This window comes from Buteo buteo, chromosome 5, assembly GCF_964188355.1.
Source record: "Buteo buteo chromosome 5, bButBut1.hap1.1, whole genome shotgun sequence".
In the NCBI taxonomy this organism is placed as follows: Eukaryota; Metazoa; Chordata; class Aves; order Accipitriformes; family Accipitridae; genus Buteo; species Buteo buteo.
This window is the reverse complement of record NC_134175.1, coordinates 6,130,048-6,150,293: the sequence shown is the minus strand read 5'-3', so window position 1 is coordinate 6,150,293 and position 20,246 is coordinate 6,130,048. Positions and strand designations below refer to the sequence as shown.

At 49.4% G+C, this 20,246-nt stretch overlaps 2 protein-coding genes across 2 annotated transcripts; both read left to right on the top strand.

Moving 5' to 3' along the window:
* Window positions 1-1,787: 1,787 nt before the first annotated feature.
* Window positions 1,788-8,310, top strand: SRM (spermidine synthase). The gene is made up of 8 exons (XM_075027396.1): window positions 1,788-1,977; window positions 2,147-2,267; window positions 2,616-2,708; window positions 3,923-4,076; window positions 4,932-5,015; window positions 5,354-5,499; window positions 6,424-6,546; window positions 7,121-8,310. The coding sequence occupies exons 1-8, from the start codon at window positions 1,832-1,834 to the stop codon at window positions 7,136-7,138; spliced, it is 885 nt and encodes a 294-aa protein (XP_074883497.1). The 5' UTR covers window positions 1,788-1,831; the 3' UTR covers window positions 7,139-8,310.
* Window positions 7,285-19,587, top strand: CORT (cortistatin). The gene is made up of 7 exons (XM_075027397.1): window positions 7,285-7,373; window positions 10,580-10,687; window positions 11,300-11,426; window positions 11,527-12,994; window positions 14,522-14,669; window positions 15,723-16,061; window positions 19,250-19,587. The coding sequence occupies exons 6-7, from the start codon at window positions 15,960-15,962 to the stop codon at window positions 19,463-19,465; spliced, it is 318 nt and encodes a 105-aa protein (XP_074883498.1). The 5' UTR covers window positions 7,285-7,373; window positions 10,580-10,687; window positions 11,300-11,426; window positions 11,527-12,994; window positions 14,522-14,669; window positions 15,723-15,959; the 3' UTR covers window positions 19,466-19,587.
* Window positions 19,588-20,246: the final 659 nt, after the last annotated feature.

Genomic DNA, 20,246 nt, shown 5'->3' with positions numbered 1-20,246 from the left:
GCAATAGCATTAGGTAGAAGGTAAAAACACAGTGCAGCATTGGGTTGGGGAAAGCCAGTGAGGTTCTGTGCTGCAACTGAATCTCAGTACAGCTATACTAACATGTCAAAGTTTTAAATACCTGCAGTGAGTTATCCTGAAGTCTCTGTAGAAAGGGTATCAGCCCATAATGTGATGGATGGATGGCAGAGCTTATTCTAAATGCTGACAGCTGAAGGCTGGTAATGCTGCTGTGAAAGAGGTAAGCAACATCGCAGTTTAATAGTTGGGAGTACTGAAGGGTAGGGCTGAGGTGACTTTGCTTAAAGCCACATTAAATCAGTGGCAGAGCTGCTTCCTGGATTACTGGTCACTGTGCTGACCAGTAGATCTTGCTTCCTTTCCCAGGGGCCTTGTCTTTACTCTGTGATTTCCTTTTCTGACTAAGGATTTTCCATTCCATGCTCACCTGTTTTGGCAGTGACAGAATTTACTTCTCTGACTGTTAGGCTAGGTGCAAGGACTGAGTGGGGAGTGGCAAAAACTTCCCTCTCCGTTCCTAACCTGAGGGCTTTATTATACAAAGACTGTGAGGAGGTTTGGGATTTTGCTTGTTTGTTTGTTTTCAATCTTTTCCCATATTTCTGGCAAGTAGGGAGCGGAAGGAACAGAGGAGGGGTTTTCCTCCTTAGGTATCATAGTGTGAACAGTGCCAACTGAGCGGCATTGTAATGGTGGAACAGAGTCCCTTTCGGCTCATAAAATCTGCTTGCATGGCTGATTATTGGAGAATGTTTTTGAAAAGAGGCAGTTAAGTAGCAATTGTCTCTCAGTGCATTTGCAGGGGCTGCCAATTCCCCTTCTTGTCAGCTTTGCCACTTGTGGTATTTCTGTAACAAGTCTCACCAAAAGCCCCACTGGCTGCAGAGATATTAAAATTTCTGTAGTTTCTTTAAATCCTCTACGTGAAATTCCATGCAAGGTGACATTTCAAGGATGATCTGAATTTTAAACTTTTTCTGTTTGCCCATTACGAGTTGTGGTTTAACTGCCCTAGGTTTTAAAAATGTCTTCAGTGGAAGTGACTAGCAAATCCATGCTTGCTTTATTCACCTGGTTACACCTATAAATCAGACGAAGTTGTAGCACTAGAATCCCATAATCTAAGACTATTTTGCAACCGTGGAGCAGTTTGTTGGAGGAGATCTCCGCATAACCCGGCTGGAGAGCTGCTTTTGGTGAGTTCCTCCCAGGGTCTGCCCTCCGCACCACGCACTGCGTTTTGTAACGCTTCCCGGTGCACGCCGGGGCACACGAACGCTAGAAGGGAATCTGCTTTTACAACGTCTAACCCTTAAAACCTCCAAATTATACTTTTTTTTTTTTTTTGCCCCCCCCCTCCCCGAGCGTTGTTAGTCACTCGCGTTTCTGCGGCCGGCGGAGCTTTGCCTTTGTAGCGCGGAGGGGCCGCGGGGGAGCCGGCCGCCCCCTGCACGGGCCGGGCGCGTATAGTCACGGCAGCCCTAGCGTGGGGAGGGGGCGGGGGGGACAGACGGACGGACGGACAGACGGACGCGCCCTTCCACCGCCGGGGCGGGAGTGGGGGGGGTGGCGGCTCCGCTCCGGGCGCGCCACCCCACGTGGCCTCGGGGCGCCGGCCGTTCTACCCTGCTGGCGCCGGCGTCACCGCCGCCTTGGGCCAATGGGGGCGCGGCGGCGAGCGGCCCGCCAATGAGGGAGCGGCGGCGCGCGCGCTGGCGGCCGGGGGCGGGGCGGCGCGTGGGCCCCTCTGCTCGGCTCCCGCGCCGGCGGGGTCAGGCGGCGGCGGCGGCGGCGGCCGGGCCGGGCCGGGATGGAGCGAGGCGCGGCGGCGCTGATCCGTGAGGGCTGGTTCCGCGAAACGTGCCGGCTGTGGCCGGGGCAGGCCATGTCGCTGCAGGTGGAGGAGCTCCTGCACCACCAGCGCTCCCGCTACCAGGAGATACTCGTCTTCCGCAGGTGCGGCGCGGACGGGAGGGCGGCCCCGGGCGGCGGGGGGGGCGGGCGGGCGGGCTCGGCGCCCAAGCGCCATGCGGTGGGGCCTGGCGGCGCTGGGAGGGGGCGGAGGAGCGCGGCCCCGGGCCCGGGGCGCGGGCCGGCTCCAACCCCGCTTCCCCGCTCTGCCCAGCACCACCTACGGCAACGTCCTGGTCCTGGACGGGGTGATCCAGTGCACGGAGCGGGACGAGTTCTCCTACCAAGAAATGATCGCCAACCTGCCCCTCTGCAGCCACCCCGACCCCCGCAAGGTGAGTCGTCCCCGGCCCCCTCCGCGGGGTCTCCCCAAGCCGGGGCCCGTGAGCCGGCCCCGGGGCCCGCAGACCGGCCCCCCCCCCGTCCTCCCAACCGGCCCCTGTCAGGGCTGCCGCGGCGAGAGCCCGGCGTGGGCCGTCGTTTCTGGTGCACCTACGCTCGGCGCTTGACAGAGCGTCGCGGTCAGCCCTCGTGGACCCCCGGAGCACATCTCCATGTGCCGGGGCAGGACGAGCCCGGCGGGCTGCTGGGTTTCGAGCCATCCTCCTTAGGCCGTGCCGGGAAAGTTCCTTCCGTGAGCCGACCTCGCTGACGGCCAGTTTTTCTGCCCTCTCCTCTCCCAGGTGCTGATCATCGGTGGCGGCGACGGGGGAGTGCTGCGAGAGGTGGTGAAACACCCAACTGTGGAGTCCGTGGTGCAGTGCGAAATCGATGAGGTGCGTTGGGCTCCCAGCTGCCTGGAAGTGCCCCGGGGCTTCGGTCGGACGGGCAGCCCGCCTGGCAAAAAGCAGCCCTACTTCACAGCATCCACGGGAGCTGCTGCTTCACCTGCTGTCCCTTGTCAGTAGCGAGTGCGTTTGCTGCCGGTTCTGCTGGCGTGACACTGACAGCGCCACCTTTTTGCCTTACGAGTCATCTACGTGGCAGCTGGCTGCCTCTTTCATGTGATTTCTTTCACACACGTACGGCAGAGGCCCTTCCAGGCCAGCGTGGGCCAAACGTGGGATCTGGAGGAGGAGAGCTCTGGCTTTGTGAAGGTGCTGCTTTTCCCTCTTCCCCGATGCAGAACAGAGTGCCACTCCTGCCAGAGGAGGATGGTGGCTTTGTTAAGCAGGCTCCCACGACTGAAAGCAGGAAATAAGCAGGGGGTATTTGTTTCCGTGATAGATGGGCTGGTCTTCCTCCTCCTATTGGTCAGATTGTTTTGATATTTTACTTTCTTAGAAAGTTTTGCTGTCTCCTCAAAGTGAGGCTGTATTAGGAATGGGAAACACTGCCGTACAAGACTGTGTATGCTGTCTGCCAAGCTAAGTAGGCATATGGGCCTGGTTTTGAACAAGCACTGCCTGACACCAGCATATTTTTTTGTCTCTGCCAGCTGTGAGAAGCTGGTAGTGCTCAGTACAATTGCTGGGCCTAAGCAGTGGCTGTCTGACCGTTTTAAAGAGAAAACTGCATCTTATGTGGGGATTGATGTAATGACTATAGAGCAGAGGTAGAAATATTTCTCATCTTGCATCCAGAAACCTGCTGGCGTGGTTTTATTTAGGAAAAAAAAAAAAGAAGTCCTTAGCTGAGATCACCTCTGCAAGTGACGTCCACAGGGAAAAGGAGCACAGAGCAGTCAGATCTGTAATTGTATTCTCTTAGTTCCTCGGGGAGCTTTTGAAGCTCTAAGTTCTTCTTGTTGAGTTTGGCAAGGACAGACCAACAGTGTCACTGAACCCTGAGGCCATAGGAAAGGGTTGAGTGTAGCTTGTTGGCTAAAGATGCTGACAGCTCTTGAGGATCTAGCTAGTGTGTTGGATTTGTGCTGAAGGCATGGAAGGAAATGACTCATTGTGCTGTTCTTTCAGCTGCAGCTGCACAGTAGCCTGAGAAGTAGCTCCTCGTAGCCCCCGCTGACCAACTTGTGCTCTCTGTGTTGCAGGATGTGATCCAGGTATCTAAGAAATACCTCCCAGGGATGGCAGTGGGATATTCCAGCGCTAAGCTGACCTTGCATGTGGGAGATGGTTTCGAGTTCATGAAACAAAATCAAGAAGCCTTTGATGTGATTATCACGGACTCGTCTGACCCCATGGGTAAGAATTCTGGCCATAAAAGGGTACTGCTTTCCACACTTCTCCTTTTCTCTTCTGCCTACCTCTTGGAAATAATGCTAGCCTGCCCAGGCTCCTTTCAAGTGAAAAGACTGTCACTGACTTGGTTGTTTTGGTAGAGAAAGGAAAGGATGAAGGCAGGAAATTGTATATTAGCAAGGCTTCAAGCCAGCTGTCATGTTTCTCTCCTCAAAATTCAACTCCAGCAGCTATTGCTTCTGACAGACAATTGATCCTTGAGTCCAGTAGTCCCACGGGGGATACAGCACTACACTGGCAAAGACAGCTTTGCATATGTGCCCACTAACGAAGCAGTGGCTCACGTGCTGTCAGTGTAGCTACCTAGCCTAAAGATGGCTGTGGTGAGGTTGGTGTATTTCTGAAGGGGAAAACTGAGGTAGAGAGGGACCAAATGTACTTAGCACCTTGTTTTAGGGACCTAACGACAAGTGCCTGAGTCACCTTTGCTCTTGCTAGAGTCAACGCAAAGAGATGTGTCTCTAAAAGGCAGTGTGGAGCAGGAGTTCTGTTTAAAAAATGCTCACTGAAGCGAGGGGCAGCTGCTAGGACTTTCTTTGTTACAAAGGTCCTGGGCTTGCTGGTTGAGCAAAGCTAAAATCCTGATGGTTTTGCTGTGCCAGGTGCATGCTGGGGTTCACCCAGGGTCAAAACTTTTTGCTTCCAGAATATCTTGCAACACTTGTGATCACTGAAAAGCCATTTGAAATGTCACTTTTCCAGTGCAGTCCCTGTGCAGCTTGGGCATTTGGAAAACTCTCAGAAGCCTACCATCTTAGTCTCTCTATAGACATATGTCTTTACTCACTTTTCTCCCAGGTCCTGCAGAAAGCTTATTCAAAGAATCTTACTACCAGCTGATGAAGACAGCCCTGCGAGAAGACGGGATTCTTTGCTGCCAAGGTGAGGATGCTGTCTCTGGGCAGAGAGTGATGCCAGGTCATTGCATGTAAAGTGTGAGGCACAAAGGGGACTCTCTTCCTGGGGAGACATGATGCAGGGAGTGAAATCCATTTCAGCTCCCAGGTACAGGAGTCCTTTTGATCTGTATACATCAACTCGTTAGCTGCTGGACTGCGCTTAGTAAAACTGGCATAAGGGTCTTATCTTGCCTTTGAAACTGCATGAGCTGTGCAGAATGGAGCAGGTTTGGACTTGGAACCACTGTTAACCTGGCACAGGCCTGTGCAGAGAAGAGGGGCAGCTCTCACCTTGCATCCTGTCTTCCTTTCTCCCTGTAGGTGAGTGCCAGTGGCTGCACCTGGATCTCATTAAGGAGATGCGTCAGTTCTGCAAGTCTCTGTTCCCTGTTGTGGAATACGCCTATTGCACCATCCCTACATATCCCAGCGGGCAGATTGGCTTCATGCTCTGCAGCAAGAACCCAGTGAGTTTCAGGCACCTGAAGTGCCCTTTTCCACACCCTGAAAGCACCCACAGAGTCTGCCTCAGGCTGTCCCTTACAGAGCTTGAGCTGTGGCACTAAGCTCTCCCAGCTGTGGGGCCTCTAGACTCATGCTGGGCCTTGGCTCCACCAGCCCAGGGCTCCAGAGCTGCAATGCAGCTTGCTCAGTGCTGAATGAAGTGCAGAATTGACCAGTAATGTAACTACTTGCCTTAGAAAAGGACACGATTTTCTCTCTAGTATAACAAATTTGGAAGGGAGAAAGCCACTACCAATTTCCAGAGCCTGTTAAGGCTTTGGCTTATTGATGCTGGCTGTTATGAAGTGAGCACCTGCTTAATAAGAGTTGGCTTGCCACTGGTAATCTGCTCATACAGAAGCCACCAAGTGAGAGTCAGTGTTAGGATGTGGGCTGGTAACTCTGTGTCAGACCACTGAGGTCTGCTCTCTTCCCCATCTGCTGCATTACAGCAAGCCTGTAATGCAACTGTCATGTTGGTTTAGGGAGCCAGCAGCACTTCTGCTGCTGTATTTGATTTATCTGGGGCACTGGCAGCATGCACTGTGCCTCAGTTAACGCAGACGTGGATTCTGCTCTGAAGAGCAAAAGCCTTGCTTCTTACATGCTCAGGCACAATCTGACAGCTTCATCTGGCACATGGCTCACACACAGTCTGACCTCATACACTGACATCTGTGAATAAGGGCTAGTCACACGAGCTACAGAGTGTAAACTCCAGCCCTCGGGGCTGGAGCTGTGCAGAACCTTTGACCTCATACTGGAACAGAAAGTCATCTGTTTTCCTGCGAATCCTCTCGGTTCTCTGCCATGAATCAGGATGCCTGCCACACAGCCTTTTGCTTGTTACCCAAACGCTACAGAGCTATCTGGCTTCTTTTTTGCAGAACACAAATTTCCGGGAGCCTGTACAGCAGCTCTCACAGCAACAAGTAGAGGAGAGGAGTCTGAAATACTACAACTCTGACATTCATCGGGCAGCTTTCATTCTGCCAGAGTTTGCACGGAAGGTAAGCAAGGCTGTGCTGCTATTCCTCCGTCAAGGATGAGTTATGACTTTTCTTCTGCAGGAGTGGGAGTATACAGGACTGAGGATTTCCTGCAGCCCTAAAGGCTTCTGTGGGCAAGTTGGAGCAGGACAGCATTTTGTATGACATAGCAGAGTATGAGTCAGTCTGAGAAGGCTGGAGTTCAGTTTGGAACTGTTCTTTGTGTTGATGTCCCATACCTTGATGGCAGATCACTCCTAATTCACCTACCAAAACTAAGTCCAAGAGCCTGCAGAACTGGTGTTTCCCATTGGAAAGCTCCAAAAGTCTTGGATAAAATGTAGCTGTGGCTTGTAGCGCAAACCAGAGGGTAAAGAAAGGATGCTCTAGCATAGTTTAGTCTGCCTTCTTGAAGGATAGTCTGTATTTCTGCATCATTCCATCATCTCCTAACTTGGTTGCAACTGCACATTCCAGAGTGTCCTAGGAATGAAGGCAAATGCCCTGGTTGTGTTTCAGAGCCATATTTCTGTTGAAGACTGGTAGAGCTGCAGCAGGTCCATCCTGACACTTTTTTGTCTTTGCCTGTCTCCAGGCCCTGAGCGATGTGTGAGACTGAGAAGCTGCTTCCTTCAAGTTGGACCCTGAGATCGTCAGTGATGTGGCTGGGACCTTCCCAGCAGACTGCAGATTTGCTCTCCACTGTGTGGGATTGTTTAACCCTTTGCCAGCCAACATTCCCTTTGATGATGTGTTAAAGATGATGGGGCATAAGCCAGATAAGACTATTGAAAAGGTCCAGTGACTTATTGCGTGAGGTCAAAACTGTTCTTTCCAGTGCTGGAAACGTAAGATGTCTTTTTCCTTTCTCTCCTCCCTGCACCCATTCTAAATTCTCCCCTCCCTGTGCCCCCCCTCTTACCTCCACCCCCTGCAACTGACATGATGTATTTATAACTGACATGTATTTCTGTCTGGTGATCTTCTGAAACCTGGGAAGAGTCCAGAAGGGTCACTGACTCAGCCTTAAGCACAGAGAGCGAGAGCTTTGTGCGCAAAGTTAGCTTGCTCTCTCCTCATAGGAGCTCCCTGCTGCTGAGACGTTTTGACTGGTAATGGGTCTGAGCCTTCATGTCCCACTGCCCTTCTGCGACACCTGCACTGTTCTGCAGCACAGTTGGAGAAGTCACAGTGCAAACTGTTGCCATTCACAATAGGTCTCCCTCCAACCCTGATGGAGTAGCAGTATTAAACACCAGCCAGGCAGGCTGGCAGCAGTCTTGTGGCTTTTTTTTTTTTTTTTTTTTAAATTGGTTGGACACAGAAGTGCTGAGGTACTGACAGGCTGACTCCTGTTCTTACCTCTGCCGTCAGAGTGGTTCCAAAGAATGTTTATCAATATGGTGATAGGCGCTTTATATATATAAATATAAATATATATATATATAAAAAAAACAAACCTTACATCCATTGCCTGCTGTTAAGTACTGATGCTGGGGAGTCAGTTGTGCTGACAAATCTCTCATCTCAATCATGCTGAGATGCCTCAGGCCTGGGTATTTGCTAGTCCTTAGGAGGCATCATTATTTCTAACGCTGCCCCCAGAATCCCCAGATGCATAAGTTGTTTTTCGCTGTACTCTGTTGTGAGATGGATCTGCCTCCACTTTACTTTTGTTTTAAAGACTCCGTACCACCGCTGTGCAGTGGGTATCTTCCCAGCACAACCACTGTACAGTTGTCACTCCCTTGCAATCAATTAAACACTTGGCTCTGGTTAAGGTGACATCAGTGTGGGTTGGTGTCCTTCTTTGGAGAGAGTGTGGGGGTGGAAACGAGATCCTGAAAGTTTGCTGTGCTTGTCAGAAGACATCCAGGGGCACTCTGTAGTTGGTTTGACTTCCTCTCTCCCTTGTCTCTAGGGATGACAAGTTACCATCAAAAATGAGCTCTGAAGAGTGATCCCATTGCATGTTTTGTATTGTAACCTGACTGCATAATAGCTCCAGCTTCTGTCATCTTCTGTGCTGCAGAAGTCAGTACCTTCTATCCAAGCTATTCCCTAGTCCAAATGCTGCCTCTGGTACAGCCTTCCAATCTGTTTTCTAGCTGCCTATCTCCCTGCTAGTGTCATGTAATTCCTGTCAATCACTGGCCCCACTCAGTTGCACCATCCTTTCCTCTGCAAAAATTGTGGTTGCTTAGTGGTTCCAAGGGCCTGAACCAAGTACTGAACTCAAGCTGAACAGGCTGGGAACAGTCGCTAGGTGGCATCAGGAGAAGACAAAAAAGCTCTTTCTGAGGGAGTTTTTTTTTAGCTTGATAAGAGAAAACTAGAAGGAGCAGACTTTTGCAGAGGTTGGGGTTGATCTTTACTATAATTGTGACCCTACAAACAGCATAGGCGGTGCAGCCACTTCGTGCCTCCAGCAAAGGACTTCTGTGGTGTCAGTACCAACCCTCCTACTTTTCTCCCCTTTCTGATGAGACTTACCACTTCTTTCCCAATGCCCCCTTCTACTACCAGTATCAGTACAGCTTCTTTGTGGTCATAAGGGTTTGCAAAGCATTGCTAAGCTGCTGAGCTGACTCTGGATCTCTGTATTCTTGTGTTGAGAAGATTACATCCATTTTGTCTCTTAATTGTCTGGGTAGCTGTCTCCTTTCTGCCACAGCTACTGATTAGTTAGGGCTATTGAGGCATTTTCATTGCTCAACTCTTGTATTTTTACTAGAAAGAGCAGACCAGTTATGGAGGCTGGTTCTAGCTACCGTTGTTTAAATTGCTGTGGGACCTGAACCCCATTCAGTCCTTAATCCTTGACAGAAAACTACCTCTAGCACTCTCTCTCCCCTGGAATAGGAGTCAAGATCAGGACTGTAGTCCAGGAAGGTCTTAGAGCAGCTGCCAACTAGTAACAAGCTCAAGCCTTCCACCCACCCTTGGTGAGTACAACAATGCCCAGGAGGGAAAGACCTTCTTCACACCTGTTACTAGCCTCCATGCAGCTAATTACTCCTTCTGTTTCTCTGAGCTTTCTCCAAATTTGTAAGTTCAGTGAGTGGCCAGTGATGAGAGCAGGAAGACAAGGCTGTTTGCCATCTAAGTCACACATACTCTGTCCATAGGGTCCTATATATAGTTTCCGAGTCACTCCAGATCACTGTTCTTTACAGGCAGTTTCAAATACTTCAGTGCCTTGCAATAGGTGAAGATGGAGATCAGTACCTAAATCAAGCACTCATTAATGATGCAGCAAGAGAGCGAGCAAGAGTTTGTGCATCTGCAGCTAGTTCCATCTGAGCAGCTCTGAGCGCTTTATGACTGTTAGTCACCCCTGTGCTGAGAGCTGCCACAAGATCTACATGCTGTTTAAGCTGCTAGAATGGTGTTTGGCCTGGCAGTCATCTCAGGCAATTGCGTCTACAGACTGATTATCCCTTCCGCAAATCTATGAGGTCTGAGCTGTTATGCTGCAGGCTGCTGTGGCCAAGGATGCTGGGGATTGAAAAAAGATTGGTGATTTGGGTAATGCCCAACAGGAGAAAACTAATGGGGCCTCATATAGAATTGAGCACTGAACACTTGAAAGCAACCTTTGCAGTGTCTCCAGGTGGGCAACTAAAATACTTGAGTAACTTTTTCTGAGATTTAGCTGGCTTTTGCCCAAGGCTAGTCAAGCAACGCTGTTCATAAGCAAAGATCAACAAAGATGTTTGTCTAGACATGCTGCAGTTGTCTTCCAGCATCTTATTAAGCTAGGAGCATATGAACAGGGATAGGCTTTGTCCCGAGTAACATACAATGTAATATCAGTCAGAGGAGGTGGAGACAAGCGAGGGAACCGAGCTTGATGGGCTTTAGCACATCAATTGTTTAAGCCTCTTTGCGCCTTTTGAACTGTGTCAGACTCCCTGCTCTGCTTTACTCATTGAACTAACTCAATTTTTAGAAGTTCAGAAAAGAGCTTAAAAAGAAATTAAGAGAAATCTCTTGCCTGTATCTCTTGAGCCCTTTCAACCTGTTAATTGGCTTGAGTGTTGTATTCATCCAGAGCTAACGTTAGCGAGGCCTGGCTGAATTATTGATGGAGCTTGGCTGGAGCAAGAAACTGCTGAAGTAAGAATGACAATTCATCTTTCATCAGAGAACAGCAGCCTCGGTAAGCAAACAGTCAAAAAAGTAGTAACAAATGCCAGCAAGTTCAGGGAGAGGAAAGTTCCTTTGATAAAATGGTGGGGGAAGAAGAGGGAAAAGTGTGGACAAAAGTGTGAAACAGAAGCTCAGGTCTAGCAAAAGAGTCAGACAAAATATTGTTAAAAAGTAGGATGAGAAATTTAACCAAGTTAAATACTGAGAAGTCTAGGTGATGCTCTTTCCTGGTTATGTGTAGGATGGAGTTAAGTGTTTTTAAAATATGCAAAAGGTTGGGAATTAGAGCCAGGGAATCCCAATTATAGCACAGTGATGTTTAGAGCAGATAAAGGCGGGGGGGGATTATTACGAATGTTAGGGATCTCAGCAGCAGGCCTTCCAAGGATGCCAGCTCGGTGGTTAATGGGGTTTGAAGTGCTGGTTCTGAGGACTGAGGGCTGGCTGGAGCAGGGACCCAGCAGGAGGGGGCTGCCCTCTCCTTGGTACTGAACGGCTGCTGCAGCTGCTCACAACCGGGCATCTCTGGGAAGGATTTTGCTTAAGAAAGCTAATTCTGTGTGCCAGGGTTAAGGGCAAGATGATGTACATGGTGACCCTGCATGTGTTTCATCCCCTTCAGCTGTAGGAGAGGAGTAACCAGAACCCCACACTATCTGGAGCGCATGAATTCCTGTTAAAGCTCTCCCAGCCGAGCGGTCCCTTCTGCAGTGCTGGCAGTCTCTCAGTCCCGCGTGTTAACATCCCTGGTGAGCTCTTTCTGACTGAATTCCCAAAAGGCGCAGCGCATATGCAATCCCTCAGGAAATCCAAATGGTAAAGAAACATTTCTGTCCAATTCTTGTCCAGCCAGTCTTGCCACCAACGGGATGAGTCTGGTGTAACAGAGGCCAGTTTATGTGTCAGTAGGCAGTAACCCCAAGCATCCTCAGCCTGCTTCACAGCCAGAAATGCATCCTACTTGGAGACAGGCAAAACATTTTCAGAGGAAAATAGAGGTATTTTGAAATAGAAGTGTTTCATAGCAAGTAGTTATTTCTGAGGAAGATTTTTGGTGGAATAACTGAAATGTTTAGCTTTACATGCATTTTGAAATAACAAAAGGTTTTGAGCATACCACTGAAGTGTTACGCTCACCCTCCCTTCATCCTCCTGAATTTGCTTTGGGGTCGACAGACAGAGAAGACAGCACAACTCCCCCTGCTCCACCTCTCTAGAGAGCTGTAACAGGCTTGTAGTCGTGCGTGCTCTGACAGCAGCATCCCTGCGGTACTCCCCTCCTCCTCCCTGCACCTGCTCTGCAGCTCTTATCAGAGATGAGCGGGAGCAGTGGGCTCCAGCCCACGCTCACGCGGTCTCTTCCTTGGGTTTGTTAGATTAGTGCCGATGAAAAGCCTTGGCTGGAACGGCCACCTGCATGCTTCTCGGAGGCCCCTGGGGAGTGCAGTGCGAGGGAATACTGCAAGCCTGGCCTGATAAATGAGCTGTGATTTCAGGCCGATGAACAAATTGGTTTCCCCTTCCAGGAAGGCTCACAACTGTCAGCTGACTATTGCTTTATTTATTACATTGGCCTTTGAAACTAGGGACTCTTGAAGGCAGAGAAAAAGGGTTCCAATGACAGGAAAGCAGAAGCATTTCAATCCTTCCTTCAGCTGCAGCTGAGTGCCTCACCTTTGGGAACCAGACGTTATTCTGGAAGCCTGATGCAATTCTGCTACATGCTTCAAGACTTGGTGATCTGAACCCAGACCAGGCAATAAATGGGCAGAAGATGGCAAATATCCAGGCCATAGAGGAAAGCAATTGAGAAATTATCTCATTCCTTAATGTGGCATTTGATGCCAGACATAGTCTTAGCTTTTGTATTCCAGCACTGCCCAGTCTTTGCTGCTGTACAGACACACTGAGGAGAGGTCAGGGACCTCTTTCTTGAAAGATAAAACCTCTCCCATTGCGTGTTGCTTGTGCACCCTTAATCACAAAAAGATGGAGGTTGTCTTATATGATTGTGTAAGTATATTCCGCTGTACTTCTGAACCCACCCTGCATCTCTGTTGAAGCCATGCTAACTGTGAGCCAAAATCCTTGGACAGCCAGGCCTTTTCAAGTTACTGTATGCTGAACTTCCTTCTGGAGCATCCCCACCCTTACCAGGTTCCCATGGATGTGTTCACGGGCATGCTGATTTCAGACAGATCTACCCTCACTGTAAAGTGGTAGAAACTCACTCAGACCATGTGCAACTCCAGACAGAAGAAAGCATCAAGTAAGAAGACTTCTAAAGGGGCGAATCAGATAACAGAGAGAGAATGTGGTAAGAGGATATCAAGAAAGAATTGTCAGAAATGTTTATTCCTCCAAGGGAAGACCTTTAACCTTTCCTGTACAGAGTGATAAGCATTTAAGGGTTGGCAAAAAAAATAATTGGGGCCTTCTTAAAGGTCAGACAGCCAATGTGACAGGGAATAGGGAACAGTAGGAATGAACAATCCTGAACTCTTTGATGTAAATGTTGAACTCTTTACAGTTACTAAAAAGAGCAAATTTTATCACCAGAGTTGTTTTACTTCCCTTGGAAAAGGAGATGGTGCTATGGTCAGCAGTGGTGGTAAGCAGAACCAGCAGGGTCTCTGCAAAGGAGCCAGAGGACCAGAGTTTGAGGAAGACAGACTAATGCAGGGGAAGCAGCAGAGGGAATGTGAGGAAAGAGAAGGGCTCTAGGGAAGATGAAGGAATCTGGGAAAGAGGCGTCTGATATTGAGGGATGCTGTAGCAGAGCTTGGAGGGAACTCGTTTGTATTTAGAGATCCAGTCCTACTGTGGGCACTGGAGTGTTAAGTGCTTTGATGTGTCCCTATTCCTCTACCTCCCAGCGGGGAAGAGACACCCAGCCTTGCCCAGGCTAGAAGTACAGGTTTCGGCTGTGATGTGCTTGTCAGCAGGGTCACAGGTTTGGTGCTGGCGTATCTGGGCAGAAACTCTCTCCAAAGCCAACTCCCTCAAGAGCTAACAATTATTTTATTACTGCCCTTCAATCCCAGGACAGATTCATGGCAGCCTGGATACTGTTTACATCCCCGTGGGCCTCCCCAGAAACTGATCTCTGGCTCAGCACATCATCCCTTTTTTGGTAGAAGAGCATTGTCATACTTGTGACCCCATTCACTCAATGAAGCATTGTAGAAAACAGTCCATTCAGAAGGCAAAGCTGCAAACAAAACTGTATTTATTAGAACAAGCAGTTTGGTTAGACCAGATGGCCCCCAGCATGGCAACCTGGCTGCACTGCTTCTGCTGTCTGTTTAGCCTTTGGGCTAGTCAGCCCATGAGGTTTAGTCCTGCCTCATAACCACCAGTACGGGATTCACCTTCTGCCTGCCTGTCAGCCCAGGCACATCTCACACTCACAGGTACCTGCTCTTCGTTCCTCTTGAGCAACCAAGTGTGCTTTCTCCATTTGCTATTCTCCCACTTTTACCTCTCCTGGAGCAAATCAGCTGCGGGTCATTTGGCAAGTCCCTGTGATTTGTCTGCTTGCTGGAGCCTGGTACTTCACTGCTCTCTGTCTCAAGCCCCATACTGGCTGGGAAGTGTTTGACAGAATCCATTACGAAGGGCTAACAGCAATTCTGATAAACCAGCAAGATCAGTTTAAAAGGAAATGGATAATGTTTCATCTGAAACTGGTGCATGGAAGCCAGCTCTCACAAGGGGAGGGAGATGAGAAACAATGAGGTGACAAAGTTTTCTGAGGAAAATTCATTTCTAGAAATTGCTAGATTGTCACTTTCCCCCACAAGTCCATATGACTCAAAAAAGATTTTTTCTTTGTATCTTTCAGTGAGGGAATCCAGCATTTCTTTTCAAATATGCATGGAAGCAATGGCATCTTTTCCCTCAAGAGCATCCAGGATGGTGTAACTGACATTAGGAGCTGGATTATTTGCAGGCAAAGCTTCATCCTGCTGTTTCCAGGAACTGTGATGCTGGTAAGCGGTAGAAGTGGGAACAGGTTTTTCTGCCTTCTGTTCTTAATTCTGCCACAGCATCCCCTAGGCCAAGTCACCTCCCTGTGGGTTTTTTTTAATGTGCTAAATTAGGATAACAATTTACCTTTTGACTGTTGTTTGTTGTTAGGGTCAGAAGAGGACTTGCCCTGAGGCGAGTGCTTCTGGAGAAAGGGCTAGCGGCAGGATGAGATCTTAGCTCTGTGTCTGCATCTCACAGGCATGTGACAGTGGATGCCATCCCTGCATGATGGGGACAATGCAAAGCAGATAGCAGTGCTTAATAGCACCTTCTGCTGTCCCACAAACCAATCCCACTGGTGGGACAGCCTTTTGGGCAAAGGGAGAAGCATTAACAACTGCTAACCAGAGATCAGAAATGGTAGGAACTTACACCAAGCAGCCTGCAGTCAGTGCCAGCATACCATGAGCCTTTTTCTGAAGCCTCACTGACCAGAGCAGCTCCAGCTCTGACCAGCCTTTCGGTACTTTTGGTTTTCCTTCAATACATTTAAACCAAACATCTCCAAGTCAGGCTTCACTGCGTTGACATATACTTCTGGGTAGGTTCAAGACATATTGAAACAATACTAGAAACAAAAACCAGTAACCCCCAGCTGTCTTCCAGGTAGTCTTATGTACATTTGCAAAACAGATTACATTACCGCATAGTTGCAGTCTGTGTGTTACTGTACAGCGAAAGCCAGGCATATTGGCATTCCGCAGTGAGATGCATCACTGGATGCAGAGATCCAGATCCAAATACCCCTAGAGTGTGGAGCTATTTGGACACACAGGCTGAGGGTCCAAGCCCATATCTAAGTACTGGTGGCCAGAAGTTTTACCTCTTCCCTCTGAATCATCCAGCACTGGCCAGAGGTTTGTGCAAGCTGGTGGCCTATTCTATCCAACATTATGTTCCCAAGCAGAATTCAGCTAACTAGGAGAGGTGCAGATAGTGCCTACAATTTCTCAGAGTGAAGAAACAGCATGTTACTGGAGAGTCCCAAACCTTTGCTTTCTCACTCTCTGCAGGTCTGGCACATGGAAAGCCCAGAGGCACTGAAGTATCCCACTCAAGCAGCCAAGTGTTAACAACCTCTCCAAAGTCTAATTTGCCTTTGATATAGACTTAATTGTTTGCGTCACCCACTGGGCTAGGGGGAGGGCTATAAAAGGGGCTGCAGCCATTGTCTGAGGCAGAAGAGAGCCCAGAAACAGCTCCCTCTCCCAGTCTTCTTCATTCAGCACAGTAGTCACAGCCTGTACATCATGCAGCTGGTGGCCAGCCTGGTGTCCGTTCTGCTGCTGGTGTGGAGCGTGAGAGCCACCGCACTGCCTGGAGAAGAGAGACTCGCAATACAGAACACTAGGGTGAGTATAATGCACCCTGTGCAGGAGCTGGGTGAGGTGGGAGCACGAAGAAGCAGGCTAGAGCCAGGGGAGGGGTAGTAAGGGCAGTTAGGCTTTACCTGATGCAAACAACTCTTCCACCCTTCTATATTCCAAGGCACTACAGCTTCATGCACTGCTGAAGCACGGGCTATTACTACAGCTTACTAGACAATTTATTTAGGAAAGGTACCAAGGCAGATGCCAGAGAGCTGCAAAGTGAAGTCTGAGCTAAGCAAAAACTGGCAAAAAGAACAGAGCAGAGAGCAGAGGGAAAAGGAGAAACTAATATTACTGAAAGAGTACAGCATGAGAGAATAAAGCAGAGTACTAGGGAGGGAGAGAAAAGATACGTAATTGGTAAAATGATCAAGGGAGATGATATTTTAAATAGGACTCATGGGAAGGGCAAATGTTTAAAAGATGGGTTCAGTAGGAAAGTAACAGAGGAATAATAAATGAAGTAATTATATCAGAATAAAATTGCTTTTTCCAGAGTGGTATTCACAAGGGGAGTTATTCTGACATAGTTCTGCTAGAATAATTACACTCTGAACCAGCACAGCTCTATGCAGTGGCAGAACTTATTATAGCAATATAATTATCCTACCAACTGGCAAAACTCTAATATTATAATGGCTATAGCACTATAATAACTTTGTTTTGCTGGACTATTTTCCTAAGAGGCCAAAGGGTAGGAAGCAATAGCATAATATAATCACAAGCAAGTGCTCTGTTCTGTTTGCCCTCGCCCCACAGTTTTCTCACCTGCATGTTCCTGGCCATCCCTGATGTTCTTCCGAGCTGTGGTTAGTCACCCCACACTCTGCCAGCCTGGTTCACAGCTGTATCTGTAAGGCTGCTGTTATTTCAGTCTGCAGAGGAGCTACCCAGAGAAGTGAAGGATCCCAGTGTTGGTTTCAAAGGCAGTAACTTCTCCTTTGTGCGTATCCACATCGTTTTTTCTGTCTTAGTGTTGCCTCCAGCTCATCCATCAGTGTCTTACTGCTTCAGGAGTGGGCTCACAGCCCATTAACAACAAAACTGTCTGCAAGAAAAAAATGTACACAGTCTGAGGTGCTAGGGCTAGCATTCTGTTAGAGACCAGGGCTTCTGCAGCTGGCTGGGATTAACCCTTCTGGGGATAACTGTAAACTTTCAGCTGTACATTCTTAAAATAACAAATCCAGTACTTAAAAAGTAAACTTTCTGGTGCAAATGCTAGTTGCTGGGGAAAAAAGAAACAATTTGTAGGGAATAAATAGGTAAATAAGGCTTTTGTAAAAATGAATTCAAGTGTAATGACTCTTAGTCCTCTACACACTGTTGCTTCCTAATTAATTATATAATTATAATAGATAAAATTATTCTCTTTAGAGCATTCTACAAATTGAAAAATTGTTAGATACTGATGAACTAATCCCTACAGTCATCACTGCTGTAACTCAGACAAATGTTTTAAGTATGAAGAATATCGGGATTTTACATATAAACGACCATAAAATGCATAAAAATGCAAAAGGAAGATCTGCACATTCTGATGCACTAGTGGATGTAGTACAGGGAATTGAGCAGCTACCCAAAGATGTGCCACAACCCACCCATACTAAGATCTCTAGCTGCTGCCAAAGAGTCTTGATCTCTTGCAGCTCGGGAACAGCTATAAGCAGAAAGGATGCCGGCAATGGGGGAAGAGCTGCCTAGTTTCACTAACAGCCACAGCCGATCATGCATAAGGAATATCCCCTAACAGCAGGCTGAGCTTTGCCTTCCCTACCCCTGAGTCTGAAGCTGCTGGCTCTGCTTGGAGCAGGTTATTTCAAAACATAGCACTTACAGCTAGGAAAGAAGCTTATGAGGATGACCCAGGAGACACATTTAGCTGGGTTCCCCAGTTCCAGTCCATCTCCCAAAGGCTCAAGACATTTCTGTACTTGCAGCACAGGAGTAGGAATCAGGACAGGCACAAGCTGGCTTTTATCCTTTCTTCTGCTACAAACATAGCATGTAATTTTTCTGTGCCTCAGTTTCTCTTGTGTGGAAGCAGGGTTAGTTAATAGAGCTAGGAAAGTGATTAAAAAATATCCATAAACATTCTGTAACGTAAACTCAAAATAAATGCTGCTGCCTGTATTTATCCATCTTTGAGTTGCTCACCAAGTGGTCCTCAACAAATGCTGATGCTGAGAGCGCCAATGGATAGATACAGCAGTCCCAGCAGTAAACGTGGCATTTGTGAGAAGTGATGTGGAAATGTGCTTCCAAGATTCCCATCTGCATGGGAAACAGGATCTGTTCCTGTCAAACCATCTATCCCAGCTTGTCCAGTACCAACTGTCTCTGCTAATGAGTCACAGAGACCAGGAATGCTCAGGCAAGAGGTAATTCCTGAGATTTGCTGGATGTAAAGTTAAGAGAAACAAGATAACCCCTCAAGTGCCAAACCACAGGCTATGCTCTTTTGTATACTGCTGTGGCAAAGGGATGGAGCTTTGCAACTCATCTTTCATTCTGCCTTCCCCCAAGGTCAAGCTATTGAAATACAGGTTCTTGTTCTTGAAATACAAGCTGCGTGTCTCTGCTGATTAAATATTTCATTCCAGATACTTAGGGCATCTCTCTGCCCACCAGCTCAGCCCTCTTCTTTGTTATATTTCATTCTCAGCATTTTACGGTGGGTTGCAGCCCCTGGTGTGCTTAGTTTGATGTTGCTCAGGACTCTGTGCCTCTTCCCCGACCTTCCTACAGCACATGTTGGGCAAGAGTAGCAAAGGGAGCACGGGCTTACTAGGAGAGAAGGCAGCTTGGCATTCAATGAAATTTAATTAGTGCAGGCAGCAAGGCACTTTACAGCCAGTTCATGCCTATTTGTTAGCAGCTCTTTTCCACCGCAGTTATACCACCGCACCTGTGCTTCTCCCCATCCAGCCAGCTGAGCTGGACAGGGGTCGGCAGAAGGGAGTGACCTCTGCTGTAGCCACAGATTCCTCAGCTCCAGTGCAGCTCTGCTGATGGGCAAAGCATCGGCTCTGAGGACAGGGCACCAGGGGAGGCAGGGAAATGAGAAGGGACCTCACGGGGGATGTTTGCACCCTGCAGCATCCCCCTGCCTCGACGGTCATGGGGGACAAGGCCTCTGTCCGTCACCTTCCCCTGCTCTCTGCCTGCAGGAACAGAGCACAGTCCGGAAAGACGCCATCCTGAAGATGCTGGCAGGCCTGCTGGACAGTATGGACGTGGGGCGTGAGGCGGCCTCTCCGGACATGGAAGAGGAGGGAAAGCTGGAGGAGGAGCGGGCGGTGCTGGGGCGGCTCGCCCAGCTATCGCAGCGGGATCGCAAGGCCCCCTGCAAAAACTTCTTCTGGAAAACCTTCACCTCCTGCTAGTGCTGCCCCAGCCTGGCCCTGCTGGGCCACCCACCTGCAAACACCCTCCCCTCCCCTCGGCCGCCCCATCCCCTGAGCTCCCTTCCTTTTCTTCTCCACTCCTGAGAATAAAGCATAGCGCCTCGGGGACTTGTCTCTGCCTCTCTGCACCCCGCCGGGCCGGGCCGGGGTGGTGTGGGGAGTCTGCGGCCCCACCGGGGAAGACGGGTGGGCCCAGTCGCGTTGGGGCCGTCGGCAGCCGTTGAAGGAGGTGGCGGCCATCTTGTGGGGCGGCCATGGTGAGTGGCGGCCATTTTGGAAAGGGCCTTCACAGCAGCGAGGGGTGTGGGGTGGGGCTGCGACTCTCTCCCCTGCCGGGAGGAGCCGCTCTATAAGTGCGGGGATGTAGCCGTCCTTAAAGCTGCTGCAGCAGCCCCCTGAGGGACCAGGGGGGTGTGCGCATCCCGTCTGTGCCAGGGTGGGCAGGTGAGGTGAGGCCCAGGCACTGGGCAGCTGGGGTTGTGCCCCGTGGGGAGGACCCTCTGTGCTAGCCCCTGGTCAGGATAAGGTGCCGTGCCACGATTTGGAGGGGATGGTTTGGTCCTGGGCATGCTGTGACTTGAGGGTGGCCAAGTGAAGCACCCAGACAGTGCTTCGCAGGTGGGGGGTGCAGGGGCATTGTCTGGGGGTTGCTGGGGTTGTAGGAGGGGGAGAAGTGCTCAGAGCCTGGCCCTGGCCCACTTTTGGTTTGCCAGCAGGTATCTCCAGAGCAGTTCCCGGAGTGCTCTGGGGCTGCATGTGC

Excerpts from the sequence above, each read along its gene's own strand:
- CORT (XM_075027397.1), top strand. The coding sequence starts at position 15,960 with ATGCAGCTGGTGGCCAGCCTGGTGTCCGTTCTGCTGCTGGTGTGGAGC. Across the intron at positions 16,062-19,249 it reads TCGCAATACAGAACACTAGG|GAACAGAGCACAGTCCGGAA; the intron begins GTGAGTATAATG and ends CTCTGCCTGCAG.
- SRM (XM_075027396.1), top strand. The coding sequence starts at position 1,832 with ATGGAGCGAGGCGCGGCGGCGCTGATCCGTGAGGGCTGGTTCCGCGAA. Across the intron at positions 2,268-2,615 it reads GCCACCCCGACCCCCGCAAG|GTGCTGATCATCGGTGGCGG; the intron begins GTGAGTCGTCCC and ends CTCCTCTCCCAG. Across the intron at positions 2,709-3,922 it reads TGCAGTGCGAAATCGATGAG|GATGTGATCCAGGTATCTAA; the intron begins GTGCGTTGGGCT and ends TCTGTGTTGCAG.